Source organism: Rhinolophus ferrumequinum, chromosome 24 (assembly GCF_004115265.2).
Source record: "Rhinolophus ferrumequinum isolate MPI-CBG mRhiFer1 chromosome 24, mRhiFer1_v1.p, whole genome shotgun sequence".
Classification (NCBI taxonomy): Eukaryota; Metazoa; Chordata; class Mammalia; order Chiroptera; family Rhinolophidae; genus Rhinolophus; species Rhinolophus ferrumequinum.
The window spans coordinates 1,596,392-1,622,670 of record NC_046307.1 but is presented as its reverse complement, the minus strand read 5'-3'; the positions used below and the strand labels follow the sequence as shown (position 1 = coordinate 1,622,670).

At 54.2% G+C, this 26,279-nt stretch overlaps 2 protein-coding genes and 1 pseudogene across 3 annotated transcripts in view; 2 read left to right on the top strand and 1 right to left on the bottom strand.

Moving 5' to 3' along the window:
* The first annotated feature begins 4,348 nt into the window (after nucleotides 1–4,348).
* On the top strand, nucleotides 4,349–6,694 carry GJC2 (gap junction protein gamma 2). The gene is given in 5 exon segments (XM_033095798.1): nucleotides 4,349–4,435; nucleotides 4,438–5,278; nucleotides 5,280–5,353; nucleotides 5,356–5,394; nucleotides 5,397–6,694. Coding segments are annotated over 5 exon segments (1,275 nt in total). The 5' UTR covers nucleotides 4,349–4,365; the 3' UTR covers nucleotides 5,648–6,694.
* A 4,191-nt stretch (nucleotides 6,695–10,885) lies between these two features.
* IBA57 (iron-sulfur cluster assembly factor IBA57) overlaps nucleotides 10,886–26,279 on the top strand; it is a 40,894-nt gene continuing 25,500 nt past the window's right edge. The window contains exons 1-3 of one of the 2 annotated variants that reach the window (XM_033095804.1): nucleotides 10,886–11,073; nucleotides 20,437–20,777; nucleotides 21,067–25,514. In XM_033095804.1, the coding sequence (XP_032951695.1) occupies nucleotides 10,946–11,073; nucleotides 20,437–20,777; nucleotides 21,067–21,455 (858 nt within the window). In that variant the 5' untranslated portion in view covers nucleotides 10,886–10,945 and the 3' untranslated portion in view covers nucleotides 21,456–25,514. Of the gene's footprint in view, nucleotides 11,074–12,066; nucleotides 12,489–20,436; nucleotides 20,778–21,066; nucleotides 25,515–26,279 lie in introns of those variants that run through there. The other variant, XM_033095803.1, reaches the window with a different exon arrangement.
* LOC117016505 (chromobox protein homolog 3-like) lies at nucleotides 17,212–18,321 on the bottom strand (annotated as a pseudogene).

Here is a 26,279-nt window from a genome sequence, read left to right as displayed (position 1 = left end):
AGTTGCCATTTTCAATCTAGTTGCAGGGGGCGCAGCCCACCATCCTATGTGTGAATGGAACTGGCAACCTTCTTGTCAAGAGCTCCCACTCTAACCAACTGAGCCACCTGGCCACCCTAAGGTTTTTATTTTACAACCCTGGTGGTTTACGGAGAAGTTGTGGAGACCAGGGAGAGTTCCCATGTGACCTCCCACACCCATTCCCATGGAACGCTTGTCACAATCAATGCACCAATAATATGCTGTCAAAACTTCCCCTAGATTCCTGAGTTTTCCCATGACTTTTGCTGTCCCGGGTCCAGGCCCCCTTCCCCCCAAGCAAGACCACACACAGCGTGTGGTCATCAGTTCTCCCCTGGGTCCTCCCCCCTTCCCCCAGGGCCCATCACATCGCGCAGACCTCGAGAGTCTCCGTAGGCTTCAGATCCCCTTGCCTGACACCCTTGGCTGTGTCAGTCAGGTATGTTGTAGGGGGCCCTTCTGGAACTTGTCTCCTGTTGTCTCGTGTCTGGGCTGAGGTTTGGGAGGAAAGGCAGCAGGAGCACTGCCCTTCTCACATCATAGCGAGGCCCATGCTCTCAACTGGCTTTTCATGCAGGTGAGACCTGGCCCTGACCTGAGGTGACATTTGCAGGTTCCCACTCTCCCCTCCTTGCATGCTCTGGAAGGGGCACTCTGAGCATCAACCCTGAGGAATGGCGAGTTGGGCTCCTCTCCTGGAGGGTACAGTGGCTGCAAAACTAGAATTCTCCCCATTTAATTATTTAATTATTTGTATCAATGGGGATTCATTTTATACCATGGTAATAATCTATAACCCAATCTTTATTACTACTTTATTCACTCTATTTCCTAAAATGACCTGGCTTCAGACACAGGAAGCTCTTGGGGGAGCTCCTGCATTGCTCGGCACGCCCGTCAGCGCGCGCGTCCGTGCGTGCGCGCACACGCGCGCTGCAGCACTTACTTATTCTGGCACCGCCAGGTGCTCCGGGCGTTTCCTTTCCTGAAAACGTCCTGCCCTGGAACCAGCCGTTTCTCTGTTTCTCTGAGCCCAGGTCCCTTTACTGGGGAGTGGTATGGAGGTGTGTCAGTGCTATGGGGTGTTTTGATTTAGGCCTTTCAGCGGTCAGGCAAGGAAATACAGAGCCCTGTACATGCACGTGTGTGTCTGTGACATTCTCTAGGAAACCACCTGTGCCGAGGTTTAGCTGAATGAGGGTTCAGATCCATGTCTCCAATGCTAACCTGTAACCATGTGGAACATGCCAGCCCCTCCTGTCGCCTGTCTGTAGCCCCCACACAGGGAGGACTGAGGCCCTTCCCATCTCCCCAGGTTCAGTCCTAGTGTGCAAGCAGAGGTGTGTATGTGTGTAGGGGGGCGCATAAGTGTGTGCAGGGTCAGCATGCCAGAGTGGAGCAGAGACCCCAGAGGGGTGGGCTTGGCCCATGAGGAATGGGATGGGGGTGCAGTTTCCTTGGCGCTGGGGGCAGATGCACTTGGCATTTTTACTCCAAGTCTGGGGAGACCGCAGAGCTCAGAAGGGTCCTTGTACTTCCTAAGGTACCTGCGGAGTGAGTGCAGGCCTTGCGGGGTTGCATCCAGGGTTTGCTGAGGGGCCTAAAGGGGTGCGAGGAGGAGAACTGTCCAGGATAGGCCCACCTGTGTTGGAAGCCACTCTGGAGGGAGATATTTGGAGTGGTCCTCTGGAGTTTTTGGTGCCTGCCAACATCCATGTGCCAGGTAGGAGGCAGCACCGGCTGACACCGTCCATGGCCCTGAGACCAGGGTGGGGGTCTTCCAGGCCAGAGCTGATCAGTGCCAGCCCCCTGACTGCAGAATGATCACGCCCTGACTGCATGCATGACACAAGCCCTGCACACAGATACACAGCATATGGACATGCACACTGGTCTGAAGAGCCAGAGCCTCTGCCCCTGCCCGGAGGCTGCTTGAGCTCCCCCCACGTCGCTGGGGGGAGGGAGAGAGGAGGTTTACCCTCTCCCCCCTCTTGCTGTCCAGGATGACCCCTCAGCTGACCTCCTGCAGGGCCACTCTCATCTGCCCTCTTCCTCACATATCTGATCTCCCGGACCCTGACTGCATCTGCACAAGCCCCCAGGGCAGAGCACTGTCCCTTAACCCCAAGGCAGGATACAGCCCATGCAGAGTTAGAGCTCGTGTAGAGAGCCCCTGCCAGGTTTCCTGAGTTGGTCATGGGCATGGGGAGAGCATGTCTACTGCGGGAATTAGCAAACACGATACCAAAGCTTTCCCCAGACAACCAGTTATACTGACCCCCAAATCCGGGTCAGTTCTGCCTGCAACCAAGACTCCTCTCCCCAGGGGGAGCTGGGAGGTAGGAAAGAGGTGGGGGCTGCTCCGCCACCCCCTTTCTGGGTTCCTGCGGGCAGGGGTGACCAAGGCCTCAGCCTCCTGTGATGTGGGACTGTCAGGTCAGGGCCAGAATAGGTCCTGGAGGCTAGTGGAGGTTGGCCCCGAGGAAGAACAGCCAGCATCAGGCCTGAGGGGTCCAGCTGTGAGTTCCGGCCTGAGACAGAACAAGGGAGGAGGCAGCCCTGGAGGGCTGGGCCTGTGCCCATCTGTACTTGTGTCTGCGTGTGCACGAGTGTATGTGTACACGTGAGTGTGCATATCTGTATACACGTCTCTGAGTCCATGTGTGTAGTGACTGTGTGCATAACTGTGCATGTATGAGTACATTGTACACCTGTATGCATGTGTTTGCACATGTGAGGCAACTGCATGTGCACGAGTATAATTGCACACATGTAAGTACATGTATATGCATATGTATGTATACATGTGCACGCACGAGTGCATGTATGTCTGAGTGTGTACACCTGTATGCGTGTATGTGTCTGAGTGAACGTGCGGGTGTGCATCTGTGTTTGCATTGCCCGTGTGCAGCTCTGAGATGGGCCGTGCACACCGATGTGAGGAAACGGGGTCACTTCCCCAGGAACCCCCGCTGACCCCTCTTCCTCCATCCCCCCACCCCCGCCGCCCAGGGGAGAGGCCCCAGCTGCATAAAGAGGGCCCCGAGCCCGCCTGTCTCTGCTGCTCCATCCCACACCTGCCCACACTGCCACCCAGGCCTGTTCCAGAAGGGAAGAGGCCAGAAGCATTGAGCACTCACGGGTCTCCTGCCCCAAATTATCCAGCTGCAGGTACTGGCCTTGGCTGTGGAGGAGGCAGGGTGGGTGTTGGGAGGTGCAGCTCCTTCCTGCAGGCACAGGGCACCAGGGTTGTGTGTCCCTGCCCACAGAGCCCCTTCTCCTGGGCACAGGCCCACCCAAGGGTCAGCTGGTCTGGAAAGGGCAGTGGTCTGGGACGTGGTGAGTGGCCCATGGCTGTCTCTGAGTGTCACAAGTGCCTTATGGTGACTGTGCACCTTGCTGGAGACAGCCCCACCCTGGACAGACACCTGGCCTCATCCCGCCCTCCATGCTGGGACTTCCCAGCTGTGACTGCAGAGGATATGCGGGTGCGCATGAGAGGGTGGAGCAGCCCAGAGGGTCCAGCGGCAGCACCTGATGCAGCTGGACTGGGGGAGGGCGGAGCACAAAGGAGTCTGGGGGTCCTTTGCAGAGGTGGAGGGACCAGAGACCCTGTGCAGGGTGTGGAGGGGTGAACTGCTGGGGGATTTAGGGTGTGTGGGGCATGGGGGCTGATGGGAGACTGTACTGGCAGAGGAGGTGGGGGCCGGGCAGGGAACAGGACTCCATGAGGCCCTCCCCACCGACCTGGGTGCTGCTGGGGGCTGAGTGAGGTAGGGGCTGTGGGTGCATGTGAGCTAAAGCTGTGCAGCCCCCAGACTGAGTAGGGCTGGCAGCCCCAAGAAGCTGGCTCACCACTTGATTCCCTGTGGCTCTCAGGATCTTAGGGTGGGGTCCCCAGAGGTGGGGGAGGAGCGTGACTTGCCTGGGACCAGGCTTTCCTGGGGTGGCTAGGAGAGGGCAGGAGGGGCTGGCTCCACTCCAGGCCACTGGGACCTGGGGTCCGATCTCAGGCGACAGGGGTGAGTGCTCAACTGGAGCAAGGCAGCCTGTCATCTATCTGTGTGCCGTCTGTCCTGCTGCCCAGGCCCCACCTCTCCCTCTATGCACCCCATGGGCAGTGTCAGGATCTGGGTGGGGGGGCGATGCTCTTGGAGGGGCTGCCCCTTCAGCGGAAGGCGGTGCATTTCCCTGCTGGGGTCCAAGCACCTGGCTCCAAGACCCCTGCCCCAGGGTTCCTCCTGGCCTTAGTTGAGTTCCACGCGGCCAGCGTCCCGCCCCCCCTCCCCCCTGCCCCCAAGGTTGAGCTCTGCTGTGGCCCACAGGTCCCGCTCCCCAGCCCCTATGACCAACATGAGCTGGAGCTTCCTGACGCGGCTGCTGGAGGAGATCCACCACCACTCCACGTTCGTGGGTAGGTATGGCTCACGGTGCTTGTGGTCTTCCGCATCGTGCTCACAGCTGTGGGAGGAGAGTCTATCTACTCCGACGAGCAGACCAAGTTCACGTGCAACACGCGCCAGCCAGGCTGTGACAACGTCTGCTACGATGCCTTTGCGCCCCTGTCCCACGTGCGCTTCTGGGTGTTCCAGATCGTGGTCATTTCCACGCCCTCCGTCATGTATCTCGGCTACGCTGTGCACCGCCTAGCCCGCGCCGCGCAGGATGAGCGCCGTCGCGCGCCCCGCCACCGCCGCCCAGGGCCCCCGTGCGCCGCTACCGATAACCCCCCGCCGTCCCACCCCAGCTGGCCTGAGCCCAGCAACCTGGGAGAAGAGGAGCCCATGCTGGGCCTGGGAGAGGAGGACGAGGAGCCAGGGGTAGCTGAGGGCATGGAGAGGAGGACGAGGCCGAGGACGTGGGCGCGGCCAAGGGCCGCCGGCGGGGACGCCAAGACGGCGGGGACCCCGGGTCCCAATGGGCCACACGACGGGCGGAGGCGCATCCAGCGCGAGGGCCTAATGCGTGTGTACGTGGCCCAGCTGGTGGCACGGGCTGCTTTCGAGGTGGCCTTCCTGGTGGGCCAGTACCTGCTGTACGGCTTTGAGGTGCCGCCCTTCTTCCCATGCAGCCGCCAGCCTTGCCCGCACGTGGTCGATTGCTTCGTGTCGAGGCCCACGGAAAAGACGGTCTTCCTGCTGGTCATGTACGTGGTCAGCTGCCTCTGCCTGCTGCTCAACCTCTGCGAGATGGCGCACCTGGGACTGGGCAGCGCACAGGACGCCGTGCGCGCCCGTCGCCCCGCGCCCACCGCCCTTAGTCCCACGCTTGCGCCCGCCGCCCTGCCTGCCTCCCGCGGCGCCCGCGGGCCTGGCCTGCCCGCCTGACTACAGCCTGTGGTGCGCGCGGCAGAGCGTGCGCGCGCCCACGACCAGACCTGGCTACTATGGCGCTGCGGTCGCTGCGGATGGGCAGGCGCCCGGGGACCGCGACAGCCCGCCCTGTCCAGGCCTCCCCGGAAGCCTCTCGGGGGCGCCCGCGGGCCGGTGCGCCACCTTCCGGATCGGGCAGTGCTACGTCGGGGGGCACGGGCGGGGGCCAGGGCGGGTCGGGCGCTAAGCCCAGGGCGGGCTCGGAGAAGGGCAGTGCCAGCAGCAGGGAGGGGAAGACAACGGTATGGATCTGAGGCCCCGCGCCCACAGCGCCCAGTCCCTCCTCCACCTAGGCACGGGGTGGGGGCTGGGGGCCACACGCAGAGCACCACCTGCCGCTGCCACCTCCCCCTCGGCCCACCGCTCTCCCCCTTAGGAGGGGCGGGAGGGGGAAGGGTACCTCCTGCTCAGTATCACTGCCCCTTCCCCGCTGAGCCCCTTCTCTGTCTGGGGTAAGAGGAGAGGACAGGCCTGGCCACCACGAAGGCTCCCCAGTTCTGATTCATAAACCCCGGGGTGGGGCTGGGGGGTGGGGGCTGGGCAGGGCTTTGGCTAGGTCACTGCCTCTCCGCATGCCTCCTCCAGGGTCACCTTGAGCCTCCCTGGCTAGGATGCCCAGCCCTTCCTTCAGAGGCTCCCTGGGACCTGGCTGGTGCCTCAAGACAAGAGCTTAGGATTGAGTGCCCCTCTTCCCCGCTCCCCTATAGCAGCCAGGGTGTGCTGCCCAGGGGTGTCTGGCCTGGGTGTTGGGGCTACTGTGCTGTCCTCACTCCCTGCAGCAGCCAATGGAGCTCCTTCCCCAGCACCCCAGCCCCCAACCCATCTGTTGGTTCCTGCAGAGCCAGGAGCATTCCTGGGTCTTCCATGTGCAGCAGGGGAAACAGGCAGAGTGGGTAGAAGCCCCTGAGCACAGCCCTGTGCTGCGGCTCCTCCCCACTTAATCATCTGGGGCCCAGTGCATAAGCTGCTCATCCTCCTGCGAATACCGGCCTGCACCCTGTCCCCCGTTTCCTGCCCATACAGCTGGGCTGAGGCACTGGAAAGCTGGAGTGGACACCCCGTTTCCTGCCTATACAGCTGGGCCATGCCCTCTTAAATTTCTCTGTGGCCTGGCAGAGCCCTTCCTCTGGGACAGACGTGGAGCTCTGTAAAGACCTTGGTCTGCCCTGCTGCTGGGACCAACAGGGTGGTGGCCAGGGGCTGCGGCTTCGGTGGTGCTTGGGGAAGGGGCTCTGGGCTCCTGCCCAGGGCTTCCCTGCCCTCAGGCCCCCTTCCTAATTTAGGCACAGCCTCCCAAACAAAGGGCATAAAATAATAAACTAACTTTTGTTTACAACCGTGTGTGTACGTGTGGTATGTGTATGCACACATATGTATGTGTGTGCATGTGGCCTATGTGCACATGTGGAGTGTGCAAGTATGCATGCACCTGTATGTATTCATGTGGTATGTGCACACATGTGCAAGTCTATCGCTGCTCTCTGGGGACACAGCTCATATCCAGGTTGGCTGGGAAAACAGCTCCTCAGAGACATGTGGGTGCAGCTCACTGCCAGGCAGCAGGCGGGATAGGGCACCGCTGAGCACACAGATGGTGAGAACAGAGAGCAGGCCATGCCTCCATGCTCAGAGTCAAGGTCCGCCTGTGACTCAGAGGACAGAGAGGACCCAGCGTGGTCTGGACGGCAGGCAGAGCCTGCAGTGGTGGCTTTGGTGAGGGGCAGAGGTGGGCGTAGGAGAGGGAGGAAGGGGGGAAGAATCAGCTGCTGCCAGCAAGGAACCACCTCCATGTAGACTTCAGTGACCCCAGCTGTTTCCCAGCCTCCCTCAGGCCCAGGGCAGGTCATGACAGCCTCTCCCAGCTGCAAACCATCCCTTTGGTGTCCCAGGGCCAAGCCCTGAGAGGGGGCTGAACCCCAACCCTAACCTTAGCCTACCTCTGGTCAGATGCCAACTGTAAGTTGAGTCCCCCTTCTGTTTGTGGGGTCTGACTGGCTGAGCCCTGTCCTCAGGGGAGCCCCACCCCTAGGCTGAGCCCCACCCCTAGGTGAGCCCTAGATCCAAGTAAGCCGCACTCCCAGGGGAACTCCGTCCCAGAAAGTCTTGATGGCTATGCCAATCTGGGTCCAGAATAGGGGTACACCACTCGCCTCTGTAAGAGACGAAGGTCCATGGAACCAGCAGTCCCAGACTTGGGTCTGTGCTACTGGTGGGGTCGTCACTGGGGACACCAGGTCCCTTGGATGGGGGCCATGCTGTCCATCCCCTATGGGTGCGACTGGGCACAGTGAGTGGCGGAGCTGGCGATGGGCATATGCAAGAAGCGCCTGTGTGCCGGCACCCTCTCCGCTGTCCCTCCACTCCCCCAGGTCAGCCTCCTGGGAAGCCAACCTCTGTGTCATCTATGGTCCTGCCTCCTTGATGCAGTGATACAACCACAGTCTCACGCCTGAGCTGATACCCTAAAGTGGGTGGCCATCTCCCATCTGGGATACGATGCTCAGGTCTGTTAGCTCCCAGAGGTGCAACATGGCACTTTGTGCTCACTTAACTCCTTACAAACAAACAAACCCCCTTGGTTTCCACACCCACTTGAGATGACCATGAGGATGGAAGGTAGAACTGTCCCCCCGCTTGTCCCTGTCCTTTGGGCTCAGGAGCAGGTCGGCAGGATAAGCCTCAGTGCCTGACAGGGTGTCCGGACTGTTTGGGGCCCGCCCAGGTCCATGCTGAGGCAGGGCCAGCCAGGGGAGTGTCTGGGGCAGGATCAGACAGAATGGCCTTCTTGTCTCATTCTCATCCGTTTCCATGGCCGGAGCCAGCTCCCCAGCTGCTCAGGGAGACCGCAGAGGGCTGTGGGGAGGGGGTGTCCAACACCTCCAGAATAGGGCAGCTTCCTTCTCCTGCCTTTGGGAAGGGAGGATACCATGAGGAGAGAAAAACAGGAAACCACCCCTGGCCAGGCAGCAGCTCGGAAGCGGGGTCCGGACCCCCGTGCCTGCTGTTTTCCAGTTCTCAGCTCCCCACCCCATCTGATGGTTCCAGGCCCCTGGCCTCCGAGAGAGTTGAGTGCTCGTGGGATCCAGCTGCAGCCCTGGCCCCCGCCTAGCCCAGGTCAACTAGTAGTGTTCCCTGGGAGCCTTCTGAGACCAGGCCACAGCTTCTCCAGAGGTGCCATTTGAGAAGTGTTGTGGGGACACCTGCGAAGGAGCAGTAGCTAGGAGGTGCACATGTGGCAGGGTCCTTGGTATTGGGCTGGCCATGATGCTGCAGAGACCCAAGAAGGCTTCTTGGAGGAGGGGCCCCAAAGCATCACTGGCCAGCAGACTGTGGGATGGTGGGAGGTACTTGCTATCTGCTCTATCCACTGAGGAAGCCACAGGCCATGTGTGTCTCTGGGCACATCAGTGGTGCCATCAGGGAGATGCTGGGAGGTTCATTTGACATCTTTTGAGTTAATTTGCATTCGAACAGCCCTGGTGGCGGGGCAGGCTGGGTTTGGCACTGGATCAAGAGGTCAGGGAGATTCTAGGTGGCCCCGGGTCGCCTGGGGCCCTTCCTGCCCAGTGGGAAGCAGGGTTCTCCGCTGGCCAGGGACAGGTTGATGTGAGACTGGAGGAATTTTCCCCCCACCTCGTTTTGTCCTCAGGGGCTGGCAGGGAGGTGCCGGGTCAACCGTGGAATGCCCGGCCAGCAGAGGAAGACCTCCTCCATGAAGGGCCATGGGCCAGCGGAGCCACATACCAGGCCTAGCTGGTCACAGCCAGGAAGCCAGCTGGGTGGGGGACCAAGGGCATCAGGGACCAGGGGGCACCGGGCAGGCTGCTCGAACCCCTCACCACCCAGTCAGCCCAGCTGGGAAATCAGAACTCGCAGGGTTTGAGCAGCGCGACATTGAGGGGGTTCAGCCCGGCGAGTGGGAGCTGGACAAGCAGAGGACTGGCAGGAGATAGCAGGCAGACAGGGAAAAATGTTGACAATTGGTGAATCTAGGTGAAGGGTGGTACAGGTTTACTATTCTTTCACAATTTCTGTAGGTTAAAATTTTCAAGTAGAAAGTTGGAGAAATGCATCCACACATGGTCAGAGCATCTTTGTTGGGAGGTGGCATCTGGTTCCAGTGTTGAGGTGGGGGCAAGTCATGTGCTGTTGGGGAGGTCTGCTGGGAGAGGAAAAGGGTGGGAGGTAGGAGAGGGGGGGGCAGGGCTAACTGCTGATCCTGCATGGGAGTGTGGGGCTGTGAGCTCTGTGGGTGGGTCCAGGTGACGCATGAGGACTTTGTGCAGGCAGAGGGTGGGCTGCGGCGCTGGAGGAGTGCGGTTCTGAGGAGATGTGGGGGTCACCCTTGTACACACAGTATGAGTACCGACACGCCAGGGGAGTGCCAAATAGGCCGTGGGATCTAAAATTTGGGGGGAAGTGCCTGGCGTGGAGACATCACTTGGAGCCATGGGCTTGTGGACACCTGAAATTGTGTAGCTGGATGAGGTGGTAAGGGTGAGGGGAGGTGGAGAGGCCCCCAAGGACACCCCTGGCCCCACACTATGGGCTAGCATGGTGATGCTCTGAGGGCTCTGACTGGTGGGCTGGGCAGGAGTGACAGTGAGCCACCGAGTCAGATCCGGAATAGAACACAGGAGGGATGCAAACATTTGTGGCTGGTTCCATGTGTCACCTTGCAGTCCTGGGTTTCAGAAACAGTGAGTTAAGGGAGAACACACAGTGAGCTCTCAGAGTTTCCCTAAAAGGGGAACAAACAACTGGGGATGTTAGCTGATGGGGAAGTGGGGTTCAAAAGCTGTGCTTGATGTTAAGGACTGAATTGTGTCCCCTAATATCCACGTGTGGAAGCCCGAAGCCCCAGTGTCTCTGGAGATAGGCCTCAGGAGGTGATTAAGGTTGAGGTGATAAAGGTGGGGCCCTGATCCCATAGGACTTGTATCCTTATGAGAAGAGACACCATGAGTGAGAAGGCACCGCCTGCATGCTGAGGAGACAGGCCCCACCAGAAATCTGTCCTGACAGCACTCTGATCTTGGACATGCAGCCTCCAGGGCTCTGAGAAAATGAGTATCTGTTGTTTAAGCCACCCATCCTGTAGTGTTCGTTATGCAGCCTGAGCTGACTGGGGCATTTAGGAACACAGTATGGCGGTTTCTGGAAAAATTAAACATAGAATTACCGTGTCACCCAGCAATTCTACTTTGGGTTTATACTTATGATATTGTGATTAATAATAATAAATATGTATCTGGTCTTGTACTATTCCTGTCACAGAGCTCCTAAAACCCTTGGAATTTCCTGAGATGGGAACCATAAAGGTGTCTTGTTGTTAATGAAGTGATTTTGGAAAGCCCCTAAGTTTGGGGGCTTGTCCTCAGGGGAATGAACTTTCAGTCCCACCCCCTGACCTCAGGGAGGAAGGGGGGGGCTGGAGATTAAATCAATCATCAGTGGTCAGTGATTTAATCAATCACTCTTATGTAATGAAGCCTCCATAAAAACCCAAAAGGACAAAGTTCGAAGAGCTTCCGGGTGGTGAACACGTGGAGATGCTGGGAGAGTGGTGGGCTGACAGAGAGCACGGAAGCCCTTCGCTCCTTCCCACATACCTCACCCTGTGCGTCTCTTCCATCTGGCTCTTCTTGAGTTATATCCTTTATAATAAGCCAGTGATCTGGTAAGTAAATGTTCTCTGAGTTCTGTGAGCCACTCTAGCAAATTAATGGGCTGTGAGGAGGGGGTTGTGGGAACCATCAATCGGAAGCACAGGTAACAACCTGGACTTGCAATTGGCGTCTGAAGTGGGGGCAGTTTTGTAGGACTGAGCTCTTCACCTGTGCAGTCTGACAACTACTCCAGGTAGGTAGGGTCAGAAATGATTTAAACTGGGACACTCGGCTGGTGTCACAGAATTGCTTGATGTGTGCCCCGCCCCGTCCCCCCCACACAACATTTGGTGATCAGAAGTGTCAGAAGTAAAGGGAGTGAGAGAGTAAGGACACACAGGAGTGGGTTTCCTTACACAAAGCCAAAAGGAACTGAAAGCAGGGTCTCGAAGAGGTATCTGCCCACCCGTGTCCACAGCATCACATTCACAATAGCCAAGGGTTGGAAGCAACCCCTGTGTCCATCACAGGTGAACGGATAAACAAAATGTAAGGGGATGTTATTTAGCTTTGAAAAGGAAGGAAATCCTGACACACTGTGGATGAAACTGGAGGACATTGTGCGCAGTGGCGTCAGCAGTCACAGAACGACGATGCTGCATAATTCCTCTCACGAGTCCCTAGAGGAGTCAGGTTCACAGAGACAGAGTGGAATGCGGGGTGCCAGGGGCTAGGGAGATGGATGGGGACTCCAGTTTGATTGGCAGGGTCTTTCTATTTGGAAAGATGAGAAAGTGCTGGATGGTAGAGACGGATGCACCACAGTGGGAATGCGCTTAATGTCCCTGAACTGCGCACCTGAAAAGCGCTGACACTGCCATAAGCAAGCAGAAACTCCCTTCTGAAAACCGACGGGCAGGCCAAGTCAGGTGCACCCAGAGCCTGGGACAAGGATCCAGGGCAGGGTACGGGTGGGGCGGGGCGGGGGCTGACAGACAGCCGCAGGCCCCGCCCCACCAACGACCCGCGCGCGTCTCGCTCTCGCTCCATCCTTGCACACGCTCCGCCCGCCCGCCGCCAGGGGCCGTTGTGGCGCCCGCCCACCTCCCGGGCCGCTCCTTCCCGCCACCTCACTCGTGCCCAAGATGGCGGCCGCGGCGCTTCTCCGGGGTGCGGCTCCGGGGCGTGGCGGCCTGTCCTGGCGTTGGCGGTTGCTCACGGTCCCGAGGCACCGCCTAGCCCACGGCTCGAGCCGTCACGGCGGCGACGCTGAGGGCGGCGCGGCCTGGGCCTGTTTCCCGCTGGGCGAACGCGCCCTGGTGCGCGTGCGCGGGCCGGAGTCGGCTCCTTTCCTCCTGGGGCTGCTGACCAATGAGCTGCCGCTTCCGGGTCCTGCGGACGGTGCCGCGTCGACCCGGGCGAGCGCGGGTTATGCCCACTTTCTCAACGTTCAGGGACGTACGCTGTATGACGTCATTCTTTACAGGTGAGAACTGACATCTTTGAGGCGGAGAGAAGTGGAGCAACGGAGGGAGGATCTAAGAGGAGGGTAGGGAGTCAGGGGGAGGGGCAGGGCACTCAAGGGAGGGGCAGGGAGTTGGGAGGAGGGTGGGCCTTCCGGGAGAGAGCAGCTGGAGATGGGAGGGGCACCTTGGAGGAGGGCATTCTCGTGAGGCTCACGTAGGAGGGCGGAGGGGCACCCAGGGACGGGCCCGCGAATTGCATCCGTGGGGTTGGGGCCGGGGGTCCTCTGCACCTGGCCTCTGCTCCTGCTCAGCTTTGTCCTGTCTTCACTGCACAGAAAAGGGGTCAGTAGCTCCTGAAGCCAAAACTGCAGAGAGTGGACTGTGTGCGTGACCGGCTTGTACCTTGATTTTCCGAGTTCTGCAGTATTTCCCGCGTTTCCCTCCCAAATCTCCCTATATCCAGTGTTATCCGTGTTTGGTATTTTAATCAGTCTGTGTTGACATTATCATGACCTATGTGATGGTAAGGAGGCTACGCCCTCTCGGGCAGTTCCAGGCCGTGTGTCCAGAGCCATACTGGACCTCTCTTCCCTGACCAGTCCTCGAGGCCACACAGCCTTGGGAACTGCTGGGTGTCCCTCCTGATTTGGATGCATCTGCATTTTTCTCAGTTGACTCCTGCGTCTGGAGGAGCACGTCCTTTAGTGATGTATTGCGAGGTGGGATACTTCAGGTGGCCTTGGACTCCTTATGGCTCTGCAAATGGTCTTACTTGATGGCTTGGCTGGGATAAAACTCCAGGTGGAATATTGTCACTGGGAATTGTGACCTGTCTTCCTGCGCCAGTATTTCTGTTGAGAAGCGTCGTGCCTTCTTGTTTCGTGGTCTTGAAAGCTCGTAGGGGCTCTCTATCCGATGATTATTTTGGATCTTCTTTCCTATCGTGTTGCTTGGTGCTGGGTGGGCACTGTGACGGTGGAACGGGTCAGTAAGATATGGCCCTCAGGCAGTCACCACCTATTTTTGTAAATATTTTATTGAAACGCTGCCACGCCCACTTATTTGCATACTGTCTGGGGCTACTTTGCAGTCTGCCCAGTAGCAGATTTGTGATAGACATTGTGTGACCCAAGCCCAGGTTGTCTGGCCCTCTACAGAAAACATTTGTGACCCCTGCTGTGACCAGTTTTGTCCAGTTTCATTGTTTGTCTCTCCTTCCTCTAGTTGCTTTAATTTCTTTGATTTCTTTATCTTATAACCTGCATTCTTTTTTTATTTTTATTTTTTTATTTTTATTAGGGAATATTGGGGAACAGTGTGTTTCTCCAGGGCCGATCAGCTCCAAGTCGTTGTCCTTCAATCTAGTTGTGGAGAGCACAGCTCACTGGCCCACGTGGGAATCAAACTGGCAACCCTGTTGTTCAGAGCTTGTGCTCTAACCAACTGAGCCATCGGCTGCCCAGAACCTGCATTCTTATCTTGAGCCCTCTGTCAGTAATTTTCAGTAGCATCTATTCTGGTCATTACTGTTTTTAATTTATCAGCATTGTAATGATGTTTTGATCCCCGAATTTCCTTGCTATATCTGCAATCTGCCTTTACATATTTTGGCCTTTGTGTTCTTGTTACAATGAATTTATATTCTCAGAAGTCGCTCTACAGTGGAAAGCAGTTTTCTTTTCTTTTTTCTCTTCATACCTTCCCTCTGGTCCAGAACATCACTGCCTAGCTGCTGTGCCATCGGTTCCTGTCCCAGTGCACACACTTGGCCACTCTCTCCAGACATTGCCTGTACCCTGATTTGTCCTGCAGATGAGTTGTTTTTTCTCTCCTGGCTAATTCCTGAGAATGGGGTATCATGGTGGCACTCGCTGTTCAGTGTGCTAAGGGAATTGGAGGCTACTGTGATGATGCCCCCTGACCCAGGTCTGCCTTCTGAGATTCCAACATGAAGTCCTGTATATGGAGGGGTGGGATGGGTCTTCATTCTGTCATAGACACCACTGAGGTAGTGGCCTTGCTTCTCAGCAGTGAGGAGAAGCAGGGGTAAGGAGGATCCCCCCCTTGGATGGCTGCTCCTGTGCCGGGGGGGTTGGTAGGCAATGGATTCATGTCCCAGTTCTGTGTTGTGGGGCATTGGGGGCTGAGTCTGCTTTCCTTCCACCCTACTTGACACCTCTTTTCTATTCTGACCCCTCATGGGATTAGTTCATATGCTTCTAACCTGCCTCATTGCCAATGGCCATTTACTAGGGTTTCCATGTGGGAATTCCCACCCTTTCTCAGGAATTTTTTGCGCTTTCCCGTCCCCGAATCCCGAGATATAAACTGTTTTCTGTTCCCCACGATCAGTCATTTCCACAAAGTGATGGCCGATACTACCAACCACCTGGGTTCAAGGAGCTGATTTTCCCAATTTCCCGACCAACTTTTCTCAGGATTTGGGAACAGAAAAGCGAGAAAAATTCCCGAGAACGAGCGGCAGTTCCCACCCGGAAACCCTAGCGATAAATACGAAAAATGTCTAAGGGATTTTGTCCTTTGTGAGTAGTACGTTTATTTCTCAGGATTTGGGGACGGGAAAGTGAAAAAAATTCCTTAGAACAGGTGGGAATTCCCTCCTGGAAACCCTGCCATTTACCTATGTCCAATCTCTCTGGGCCCTGCTCTCCGGGAGGAGGGCAGCACTGGGTCTGGCTGCCTCCCCAGAGCCTGCATGCCTTCCTGCTTTCTCCGTCTTACCTCCCGGCCTGGTTTTTTCTCTCCATCCACTCTCTCTTTTGAATTTTTCATTTCAACTCTCACACTTCTGATTTCCCACCCGTGAGTCATTTCTTCGTCAAAGCACCCTGTTCTTGTGTCCTGGATGTAGCACCTCCTCTCAGGTGTAGCTTTATGTTTGTGAAGTAGATTTTATTTATGTCAACCTTAAAAATATTAATTAAACAGCTGGTTATTTTTCCAGCAAAATGAGATTATTCAGGAATACCAGGGGAATTGCTGTGGACATGCAAATCATGGTGAAACATAGGCAAGTCAGGAGAACAGAGGACAGGAACTGCTTTTATGGAGGAAAGAAGGGAAGTGGGAGGGGCTGTTTTGAACAGAGGTTCACTGGAGGAGAGCAAAAGTTCAGGGAGGTGGTCGCTTCTCATTGGCTGAGTGTGGTGGTTTCTTATTGGTTGGGCTGTTGCTGGGCAAAGAGAAAATGTCCTCTTACTGGGGCATGTAAAGTAAGCTGCTTGCTGCTGAAGTCTGCCGCGGACAGTGGGTATTAGTAGGTGAGGGCTCCCTCTGTAGGGCTTCCTGACCCTGATTTTAATGAGGTTTTTCTTTGTTCATTTTCACACTTTTTAGAGCAGTTTTAGGTTTGCAGCAAAATTGAGGGGAAGGTGCACAGATTTCCCATACACACATGGCCTGCCCCACCATCAACTTTCCCCACCAGGTGGTGCATTTGTTAAAACGATGAACGTACGTGGACACATCATCACCCAGAGTCCATAGTTTGCATTAGAGTTGGACCTGCTGCAGGTTTGGGCAAATGGACAATGACATGGATCCACCATTGCAGTCTCATGCAGAGTAGTTTCACTGCCCCCAAATCCTCTGTGCTCTGCCTGTTCATCCCTCCCAATCCCCCAACCCCTGGAAATCCTGATCTTTTTTACTGTCTGTAAAGATAGTTGGAATCATACGAGGTGTGATCAAACAATATGTGAATGTTTAAATTAAAAAATTACAATAAAAGACATATTGCCATTAATCCCCCTCAAAATACGCACCCTCGTTCCGAATACACTTATCCCATCATTCTTGCCACTTTCTGAAGCAGTGCTGGAAGTCCTCTCATGAGTGTCTTTAGTTGTGCTGTCATGGCTGCCTCGATATCCTGAATTGATTAAAAAAGTTTTCCTTTCATGGTCATTTGACTTTGGGGAAGAGACGAAGTTGCATGGTGCCAGATCCGGTGAATAAGATGGATGAGGACCCTAAATGTTTTTTTTTTTTTAAAGGAATATAAAACTATTTATTGACCACTGTTTACCAGTATTTACAATAAAGTAAACAATATACAGCTGAATACCATTCTGATTACTACAGTTATTGTTTTTCCTGGCTTCTGCTGCACCAGTAATCCAAATACTTAGATTAAGCCTACAAGTAAGGAATGAGCTGGGATTAAGAAAAAACATGCAGGTCAAAAAGAGCTTGGGTCATAAAAATTTGTTCACCCATTTATTCCAGCAGGTCCTAAACTGCCAAGTCTCTAACCTTCGTTCCATGAACGAAGTCTTACACTTACACATTCCATGAATACTGACACTTAGTCATACAGCAAAAGGATTTCAACTTCTTGTAAGGAGGAAATCTTGCTCGCCTAATTAAAACACACCAGGATTTGCCTAGTTTTCTCATTGGATGGATGGTTGTTGGTAGTGATAAAATTTTCCTTTAAGGGATTTTGCAAATAAACTTGCGTTTATATGACTATAGATATGAAGTCTGATATGGCTTCTTTTAAATCATCTCATTTTAACTGCTTACATTCATTTGAATTGCCCAATTAGTTACAAATTATCTATGTAATTTCAAGGTTAAGCTTCAGGGAAACTTTCAATTTCACTTGAAGTGTTTCTAAGGTTGCTGTAAAACTGATGGCGTCCCAGAAACATGGGCTCATCCATGGTCGTGAATGCTTTTTTGTAGTAAATGTTAAAAAAGAAAGAAAACCATTCTATGTATACACATCCCCAACCCCCTAAATAAACAAAAAACCCCAGAATGATCCTTAGGCATGTATGAGTTAAACACAAATTCTGACTGAGTAATGACAGTGGAGATTTCCCCCAACATTTAGAAAAGCTGTTATTTAACGCAGAGGAAAAAATATACCATGGCATCATATGTTCTTTTCTGATAAACGAAGCAACTACAGAAAGCTTCTGTTCAAAGTAACCAGTGCTATAGATGCAAAACGACCCCCCCAACGAGTCCCCCAATACTACTTCAAAACAAACATATCAAACTTGATTTTCATTAGAATGTTATTTCTTCACTCTAATAAATCAAAAAAACCAAGACTGAGATTTTATATATCTATATAAATATATATAAAAAGCAATGCAAATAATTATTGGGCTTCGTCTTCTGGACAAGAATGCCAAGTTAGTCTCTCTTCATAAAAAGCAATTACAATTTGAGGACACTTCATATTTGCCTCTTTTGCCAGCATCAACTCTGCCTCATCTGAATCCTTCCATTTCATGAGAAACATTAATTCTCCACTGCTATCTGTGGCACCAATTATTCGTTTAGGATCAAGACCTCTGGCAAAGCCTCTTGGTTATCAGCAGCATCTCTTTTCTTCTTTGATTTGCTGTCTTCAGACTCACTGTCAGATAAAGACTTTATTTTTGTACCATCTTTTTCTTTACCAGCTTTTTGAGAATTAAGAAATGCTTCAATTAACTCTGGACAATCTAAATTTTCTTCAGGTTCCCAAGTATTATCAGGATCTGTGAATCCCTTCCACTTCAGGAACTACTCCACCTTCCCATTCACCACACGTCGGTCCAGTACTTTTTCCACCACAAATTCTTCAGGCTCTGCCTCTTCAACTTTTTTACTTTTCCCATTCTGTTTCTTTCCCATCTTTTGCAATGTAGTTTTATTGGAGGCCATTTTTAATTGCAGACTTGAAGAGCTACTGTCCACTGCCTCGGAGGTGCTCCGGGTCTCGCGTCTGCAGCGTCCTAAATGTTTTTATTTGACACAAATTGCCATACCTGAAGTGATGTGTGACATGGAGCCTTTCCATTGTGATAAAAAACTACGGTGAATGCTGCTCTCGAGTGCTATCCAGTGAAAGGCAGGGATCTTCAATACGGAAAGCAGCACTTCGAACCTTAGTAACAGGGTGTGACAAGTTTCAACTTGTTGAGCGTAGGCAGTCGGGTGTGAGCTATGGTTGCGAGAAGGTGTGTTTTAAAGTGTGCCGTAAATCATCCTCCATCATGACAATGCTCTGTGGCACACATCGCTTCTGGTATGGCAATTTTTGTCAAGTAAAAACATTACAGTGTGTCTTCATCCACCTTATTCACCGGATCTGGCACCATGTGACTTCTGTCTCTTCCCCAAAGTCAAAATGACTCAGGACATTGAGGCAGCCATGATAGCGCAACTAAAGACACTCATGAAAGAGGACTTCCAGAACTGCTTCAGAAAGTGGCAAGAAAGATGGGATAAGAGTGTTTGAAGCAAGGGGGAGTATTTTTTTTTTTTAATTTTTAAAAAATAGTTATTGGGGAATATTGGGGAACAGTGTATTTTTCCAGGGCCCGTCAGCTCCAAGTCGTTGTCCTTTAATCTAGTTGTGGAGGGTGCAGCTCAGCTCCAAGTCCAGTCGCTGTTTTCAATCTTAGTTGCAGGGGGCGCAGCCCACCATCCCATGCAGGAATTGAACCAGCAACCTTGTTGTTCCAAGCTCATGCTCTAGCCAACTGAGCCATCCAGCTGCCCTTCTGGCAGGTCAGCGGCAGCTCGCTGTCTTCAGTCTAGTAGTGGAGGGCGCAGCTCACTGGCCCATGTGGGAATCGAACTGGCAACCCTGTTGTTAAGAACCCGTGTTCTAACCAACTGAGCCACATGGCCACCGAGGGGGAGTTTTTGAGGGGGATTAATGGCACTGTGTCTTTTACTGTAATAAATTTTTTTTTATTGAAAACAATCACTGTATTGTTTGATGGCCTCCTCCGTTTGGCACCTTTCACTCAGTAATACACATTTAAGGTTCCTCCATGTCTTTTCCTGGCTTGATAGCGGGTTTCTTTGTAGTGCTGAGTAATACTCCACTGAATGGATGCGGCAGTTTGTTTTTCCATCCACCTGCTGAAAGACATCTTCGGGGCCCCCAAGTTTTGGCAATTAGGAATAAAGCTGCTGTAAATATCCGTGTACAGGTTTTTGTGTGGACATAAGTTTTCAGTTCCTTTGGGTAAATACCAAGCAGCGCAACTGCTAGATCCTATGGTGAGAGTATGTTTAGTTTTATAAGAAACCACCAAACTGTCTTCTAAAGGGGCTGCACCATTTTGCGTTCCCGCCATCAATGGATGAAAGCTCCTGCTGCCCTGCGTCCGCATCCATATTTGGTGTTGTCGGTGTTCGCCTGTGGGCCATTCTACTAGGGGTGTAGTGGTAGTTCGTTATTTTACTTTGCATTTCCCTGAGGACGCATGATGTGGAGCATCTTTGCAGGTTCTCATTTGCCATCTGTGTACATCTTTGGGGAGGTGTCTGTTAAGGTCTTCGGCCCAGTTTTTAATCAGGTTGGTTGTTTTCTTATTGTTGGGTGTCCTCATCTGGGTATTGGACCTAGGCGCCCCCACCACCCACCCATGTCTAACACTGCTCCAGGCTCTCTGTGCTTGCCTGTCTGAAGAAGCCCCGCTGTCCATCTGGTCAGCACATGAGAATCCAAAGATCATTTGAGTGGATGTGGTCTGCTGGCCCGAGATGTGGCTTAGGATGGTTCTCCAGCTCACCTAGGGGATGTGGGAGGGGATGTGGTAGGTGTGGCCTCAGGGCCCCTCCCTCTGGCCACTGCTGCGGTCCACTCAGCTCTAGAGTGCCCCTTCTGAAATCCACATGCGCCCCACCCCACCGTAGGACCCTGGCTTCTCCCTGGCTTCCATGTTGGAGGAGGCACAGTGGGCGTCAGCACCTTTCCGCCTCACCTTGAGCGGCAGACACCACGGTGGTCCTTGGGCCTGCTCCCCACCTGCCAGCCCCTGGCATGTGTGTGTGCCGGCAGCCCGGGTGGAGCAGGGTCTTGCCAGAGCCATGGAGTTTCCTGTGTGCACTGCACAGGGGTAGCGGAAGATGGGGGGCGTGCCCCGCTCCACACACTGGTTCTGCAGTGCCTTCCCCCACCCTCCCCGCACCCACTGCCTCTCCCTGCAGGGTCCCCGAGCGCCCCGACCAGGCGCCTGCCTTCCTCCTGGAGTGTGACAGCTCGGTGCTGGGCGCGCTACAGAAGCACCTGGTGCTGCACAAGATCCGGCGGAAGGTCACAGTGGAGCGGTGCCCTGAGCTGTGCGTTTGGGCCCTGCTGCCCCCCTCCCCAGAAGAGGCAGGTAGAGCTGCACTGCTCCCGGGGCAGGAGAGTGCTGCCATCCTCACCCCAGACCCCCGCACTGCCTGCATGGGCTGGCGGCTCCTCGCTCAGGATGAGGGCCCCGCCCTGGTACCTGGGGGCCGGCTTGGGGATCTCCAGGATTATCACCGGCACCGGTACCGGCAAGGTATGGGTGCCAGGCGGGACCAGTGGGGAGGGCAGAGATGGGGTGGGAGGGGTGGGAATGTAGGGCCAAACCCTGGGAAGGCACTGGAGGGAGCCAGTGAAGAGAGCAGGGCTCCAGGTCAGGCAGGGGGTCATCTCCTCCAGCTGGTGGGATTGAGGGCCAGACAGTTGCTCACCAGGGGGCCAGAGGAGGGGGCAGAGGATGGGGTGCACCCCTGTCCTCCTTGGCTGAGCCCTGGCTCTGGAGGACACCTCAGCCCTCAGTGAGTTTCTCCCCTCTCACCCGACAGGCGTTCCCGAGGGAGTCCATGACCTGCCCCCAGGAGTGGCCCTGCCCCTGGAGTCCAACCTGGCCTTCATGAATGGCGTCAGCTTCACCAAGGGCTGCTACATCGGCCAGGAGCTGACGGCCCGTACCCACCACATGGGCGTCATCCGTAAACGCCTCTTCCCTGTACAGCTCTTGGGCCCCCTCCCTGTGGGTGGCATTGCCCCCGGTACTACGGTGCTCACAGAGTCTGGACAGGCTGCCGGCAAGTACAGGGCCGGCCAGGGGGACGTGGGGCTGGCCCTGCTGCAGTCAGAGAAAATTAAGGGCCCTCTCCATATCAGAACCGCTGGGAGTGGCCGGGTGGCCCTGACTGTGTCTGTGCCGGACTGGTGGCCCACAACCAAGTAGCTCAGATGTCCCTATACTCCCACACATGCAGGCTGTCTCGAACTTCCCAGAGTGGCCCCGGGGGACATGTACCGTTAGACAGTCCCTGAGTGTACATGGGCTCCTGGGGCTGCAGGCAGCCAGGCAGGCTGCGGTGCCAGGCCTTGCAGCCCATCATGCTTCGTGCAGACACCGGCCTCTCCTGGTGGCTCTGTGCTGGATGTAGCAGGAGCAAGCCCTGCGTCCACCCTTGCTGCGTGGAGTCCCAGCTTCCAGCAGACCGGGACGAGGTTCCAAACCATGTTGACCTGGAGGTCGTTTGTCCTTCAGCCGAGGACAGAGTAAGGAGCCACACTCCTGGGCCTTCCCTGCTGCCCGCACTGCTCAGCCTGCTCAGGGCGGGCATGGGATGGAGGCAGTGCAGCCTCTGCAGATGGCATGAGACAGGTGGCTCTGGGAATTAGCTTCCGTGTGGGTTTGGGACCTGTCTTAGGGCAGGAGTCATGTGCAGTGCTGGCGTCCGTGCTAGAGGTGTGTGCCCTGCCCACCAGCCCCACAAAAGGTTCTCCGAAGTGTACTCTGCCCGGGGCGTGGAAGGCCTGGCACCTTGTCACGGCAGGAGCCACAGCTCCATAGTATCAGCTCCATGTGGCCTGGGCAGCCCCTCCTCAGCGACCCCGTGTGAGCTCAGTGGGCCGTGTGCAGGGAGGAGCTCCCGCCTGGTTTACTGTTGCGGCTTTCTGATGTGGCAAGGGTACCACTTGCTTCCCCCTTTAAACCATTGATGTCCTTTCTCCCACTGCACTGTGAACGTTGTGTTTATCGGTGACCCACCGATGCCCCAGAGCGGCTATTAAAGGTTGACCCACAAGTGGCCCATGTGGAATTCTGGTTTCATTTTGGTTGGAAGGCTCTGGGACTTGGTTTTGGACAGACTAGATACATTGAGAACCTCTCCCTTGAACAGCTGAGCACACCGGGTAACATATTTTAGAATTCCTGGGTTTCCTGGGCTGACAAGAAGGTAAGAATCTGGGATAGTGAGGGAGCACCAGGACTCTGGGGGCTCTGAGCTGTGGTCCGCAGCCCAGCGCAAGGAGGCAGCCAGGCCCACCCCGGGAGGAGGGCTACACCGGAAGGCCACATCCTGGTGCCAGGCAGGGCGGCAGGACCCCAGCAAGAACCTGTAGCCAAATGCAGCTTGGAGTTGCCCCAGGAGGAGATGGGGGCGCCCGAGGGGGAGGGGGCCCAGAGACGCAGTGGGGCATTGAAGGTGAGAGAGATGGGGGTGCAGACCCCACAAGGCAGTGCTGCCCCCCAATATCGAGAGCAGATGGTCAGGCAGGTGTGTACTATCCTGACGCACATCTCCTGAGGTGGACAGAATTAAGGCAGGTCAGCTTCTGCACAGGAACGACATGGTCCTCACAACATAGAAATTAAGGACTCAAGAGCCCCTGTGCTGATGGCGTGGTGGCCGTCCCACCCCGGCCAAGACCAGAACAGCCACCTGTCCCAGCTCTGCCTCTGGCACCTTCTTTGCATGTTTTCTTTTCCTGACAATTGGGTGACGTAGAGGTGAGATGCTAAGGGGAAACTGCATCACCGTTCAGGAGCACATGCGACGGGGCAGCTGCCGCCCCCGGGGCTGGTCTTTACAGAGATGCTGAGCCAGCTCAGGACTCCAGTTCCCTCTGCAGCTGTGTGACCGCAGCCTGGAGGCCCGCCTTGCAGACCAGGCTGCCCTGTCGGGTGAGTTGTCAGAATAGGGGAGTTAGTTGATGTTGGAAAAGACACCACATATTTGGTGTTAGAGGAAAAAACCCACAGATTCTGTCTCACCATTAATTGGCAAATCAAGTCACCAAAAGTCAGTAAAGATAACATAATAACAGATGGACATGCTTGATCTAAAGCATCAACTGTTGCACTCAGTGATTAGAGAATACACATTCTTATCAAAAACACATGGAATATAAGAATTAACCTTGTTCTTGGCCCTACAGAAGGTTTTCATACATTTCAAAGAGTTGGTTTCATAAAGACCATATCCTTTGACCACAATTCTATTGTTGACTACAATATCAAAAAGCTAACTAAAAATCCTTATTACACTTGCTTCTAAATACCTCATGGGTCAAAGATAAAAACTGTAACAAATTATAAGCTACTTAGAAATGTAATAACAGTTAAAATACAACAAAATTTGGTTGTGGATGTAAATTTATTAGGGGTTAACTATAGCTTTAGTCATTTTAAAAAAGACTGAAAATCAGCTATGCCTCCAACTTAAGGAGTTAACAAAATAATAGAATAGACTCAAAGAAAGTAAAAAGAAGAAAAATAAGAAGTGAAACCCAAAACAGATGAGCAACAAAGCCAAATATTTTGAGATCAACAGGAGGATGGGTGTGGGAGGAGGGCGAAGGGGAGGTAGGCGGGGGTCTGGGGGCCCTCCCGCTGCCTGGCCTTCGTGGGAACCCCTCTCCTCCAGGACTTCTGCGTCCTCAGCTGTTGACTTTCCAGAAATGCTCATTTAAAACACACAGTTTGTCCCATTTTCTTTCAGGCTTGTCTGTGCATTGTTTCTCTGTGTGGCTGAGATCATACCATACATAATAGTTTACGGTTTCGTGTTCTGTGTTCTTTTCCCGCATAGCATGAATGCTTTTCCCTCTGTCGTCACCATGAATGTTTTTGGTGACGTGCAGTGATATCGCTCTGTTTGCTCAGCTAGGCTACTGATGGATATTAGGTGGGTTTCCTTTGTTCTTTTCTTTTTAGGTAAATAATGCATGCTATAAGTCTTCCAGATAGATCTTGTGAGATGATTTCCTCTTGACTCACATTTTAGGTGACTTGGTCAGCTGAAGGCATGGGCGGGATGCTGGCACCCTAGTGGGTGGCACATGACCAATTGTGTTCTTTTCACTGGTGCAAGGAGCGTTTATAAATAGCTTTGAGAAAAATTATGGAGTGGGAAGGCTGAGACTGAGTTGGATGGAGACCCCATTTTAAGAGGCCGGTCCCCAGAGCTGAGGGGAGGCAGCCGGTGGGCACCAGAACCCGGAGTCTCATGCCCTGCTGGGGGAGCCCCTTTCTGTGATGCTTGTTTAGACCTGCTTTCTCCACCATTTTATTTTGAAAACATCTAACACACAAAGTGAGAGTTTCATAGTAAACACCCAATGGACATGCCCGATTCTTGATGAGCTGCTGCAGACTAGGCTCCTTCGGGTGTCAGTTCCCCCCATCGAGTCCTGCCTTGGCCCTTCCTATTTTTCGATGCGTTTCCAACCAAGCAAGTGCAGACATCAGCCCCTCACACTAACACCTTTGTCAACATCACTTACGGTTCTTTTTTCCTCTTGGAGGTAAAAGTTCCATTCAGTGAGATGCACAAATCCTGCTTGACGGACTCTGAGAGATGCATACAACCGAGCATCTCAGACCGCAGGAAGGTCTGGAACATTCTGTCTCTGGCTGTGACATCTCTCTCCTACTCCTTCCCAGTGTGTCGCTGTGCCCCAACTACCACAGATACGCTGCCCATTAGGAAGTTTCGTGTGGGTGCAGTCCCGGGGCTGCACCCTCGCTCAGGCCACCCTCTCAGCATGGTTTTGAGATTCCCTGGTGCTGTGTGTCCCCACTGTGGTCCTTTATTGCCAACTAGTGCTGTTGGATGGGTGGACCACAGCTGCTTCTATCGAGGGGCCCCTGCGATGTTTGCAGTTTGGGCTGTTCAGAGGAAACCAGCTCTCAGCATACCAATGAACCGTGGCCAGACTGCCTATAAAAATAGAACTCTGCCCCACAATCTGCAGCCACCTGCCTAGGAAACCAGCCCACCGTCCCCAGCAGCCCACCTGGGAAATCGGCTGCCATGAATCACCCTTGCGGGATATCAGGCTGCTGCCTCTTGTGACAGACAATCCAGGACGCACGCTTCCAGTCAGCCGCCAGCTCCTGGGGCCACAGCCCGTCAGGGCACACCTGGAGCCTTCCCTGTCTCCACCGGGCTTGTGAGGATCTCTTCTCATGAGTGACGGTGGCCAACTCCATTCCTGCAGTGAGCTCTGAGTAAGTAGCCGTTCTGTCCATGGTCTCCATTTATTTCCACACTGGAAAGAGACCTTTGTGGACACAGGCTTTCGTCGAATGCAGGTCAACGCCCAGCGGTGGACCTGCAACCACAGGTACAAGAAAGCTGTGTGTGAGGACCTGCCTTCATCCTCCTGCAGTGATACTCCTGCCAACAGCACACCTTGCCAGCACTTGGTGCTGTCAGTCTTTCTAATTTCCATGTAGAAATATGGTGTCTAAATTTTGGACATCTTGGGTGGATGTCTGGCTGTACATGAGGGAGGGTGTGGGGGATTGGCCCTGGGATAACCCCCTGTTTCCCCCCCCCCCCCGCCCACCTCTGTGGTCTGGGCACCTGACCTACCTAAGTGTGTATCTTCAGTTTCTTTTCAAATGAAGTTGATTCCGTTTGGTCACATTAGGGTTTTTGGAAAGAAATAAATTATTTCTGAATAAATTTTATTTTATGTCAGAGATCTGTCAAAATGAGAAGTTTGGGAGAATAAAGATAGCAGGGATCCTGTTGATGAAAACTCACGATTTCTGAGTTCTGGTCTACTGTTTGTTCCCTCCCTTTCTCCCTCCCTCACTCGCACCCTTCTTCTCTCCTTCCCTCTCTCCCTCTCTCCCTCCCTACTGTCCCTCATCTATTCATTCAACAAATTGAGTGCCTATAAATCATAGAGGATAAACCACTGGAAGTGGATGCCTGAAACCACAGAAAACAAAACCTCAGATGAGGGAGGACTACTGTGCTGGGTG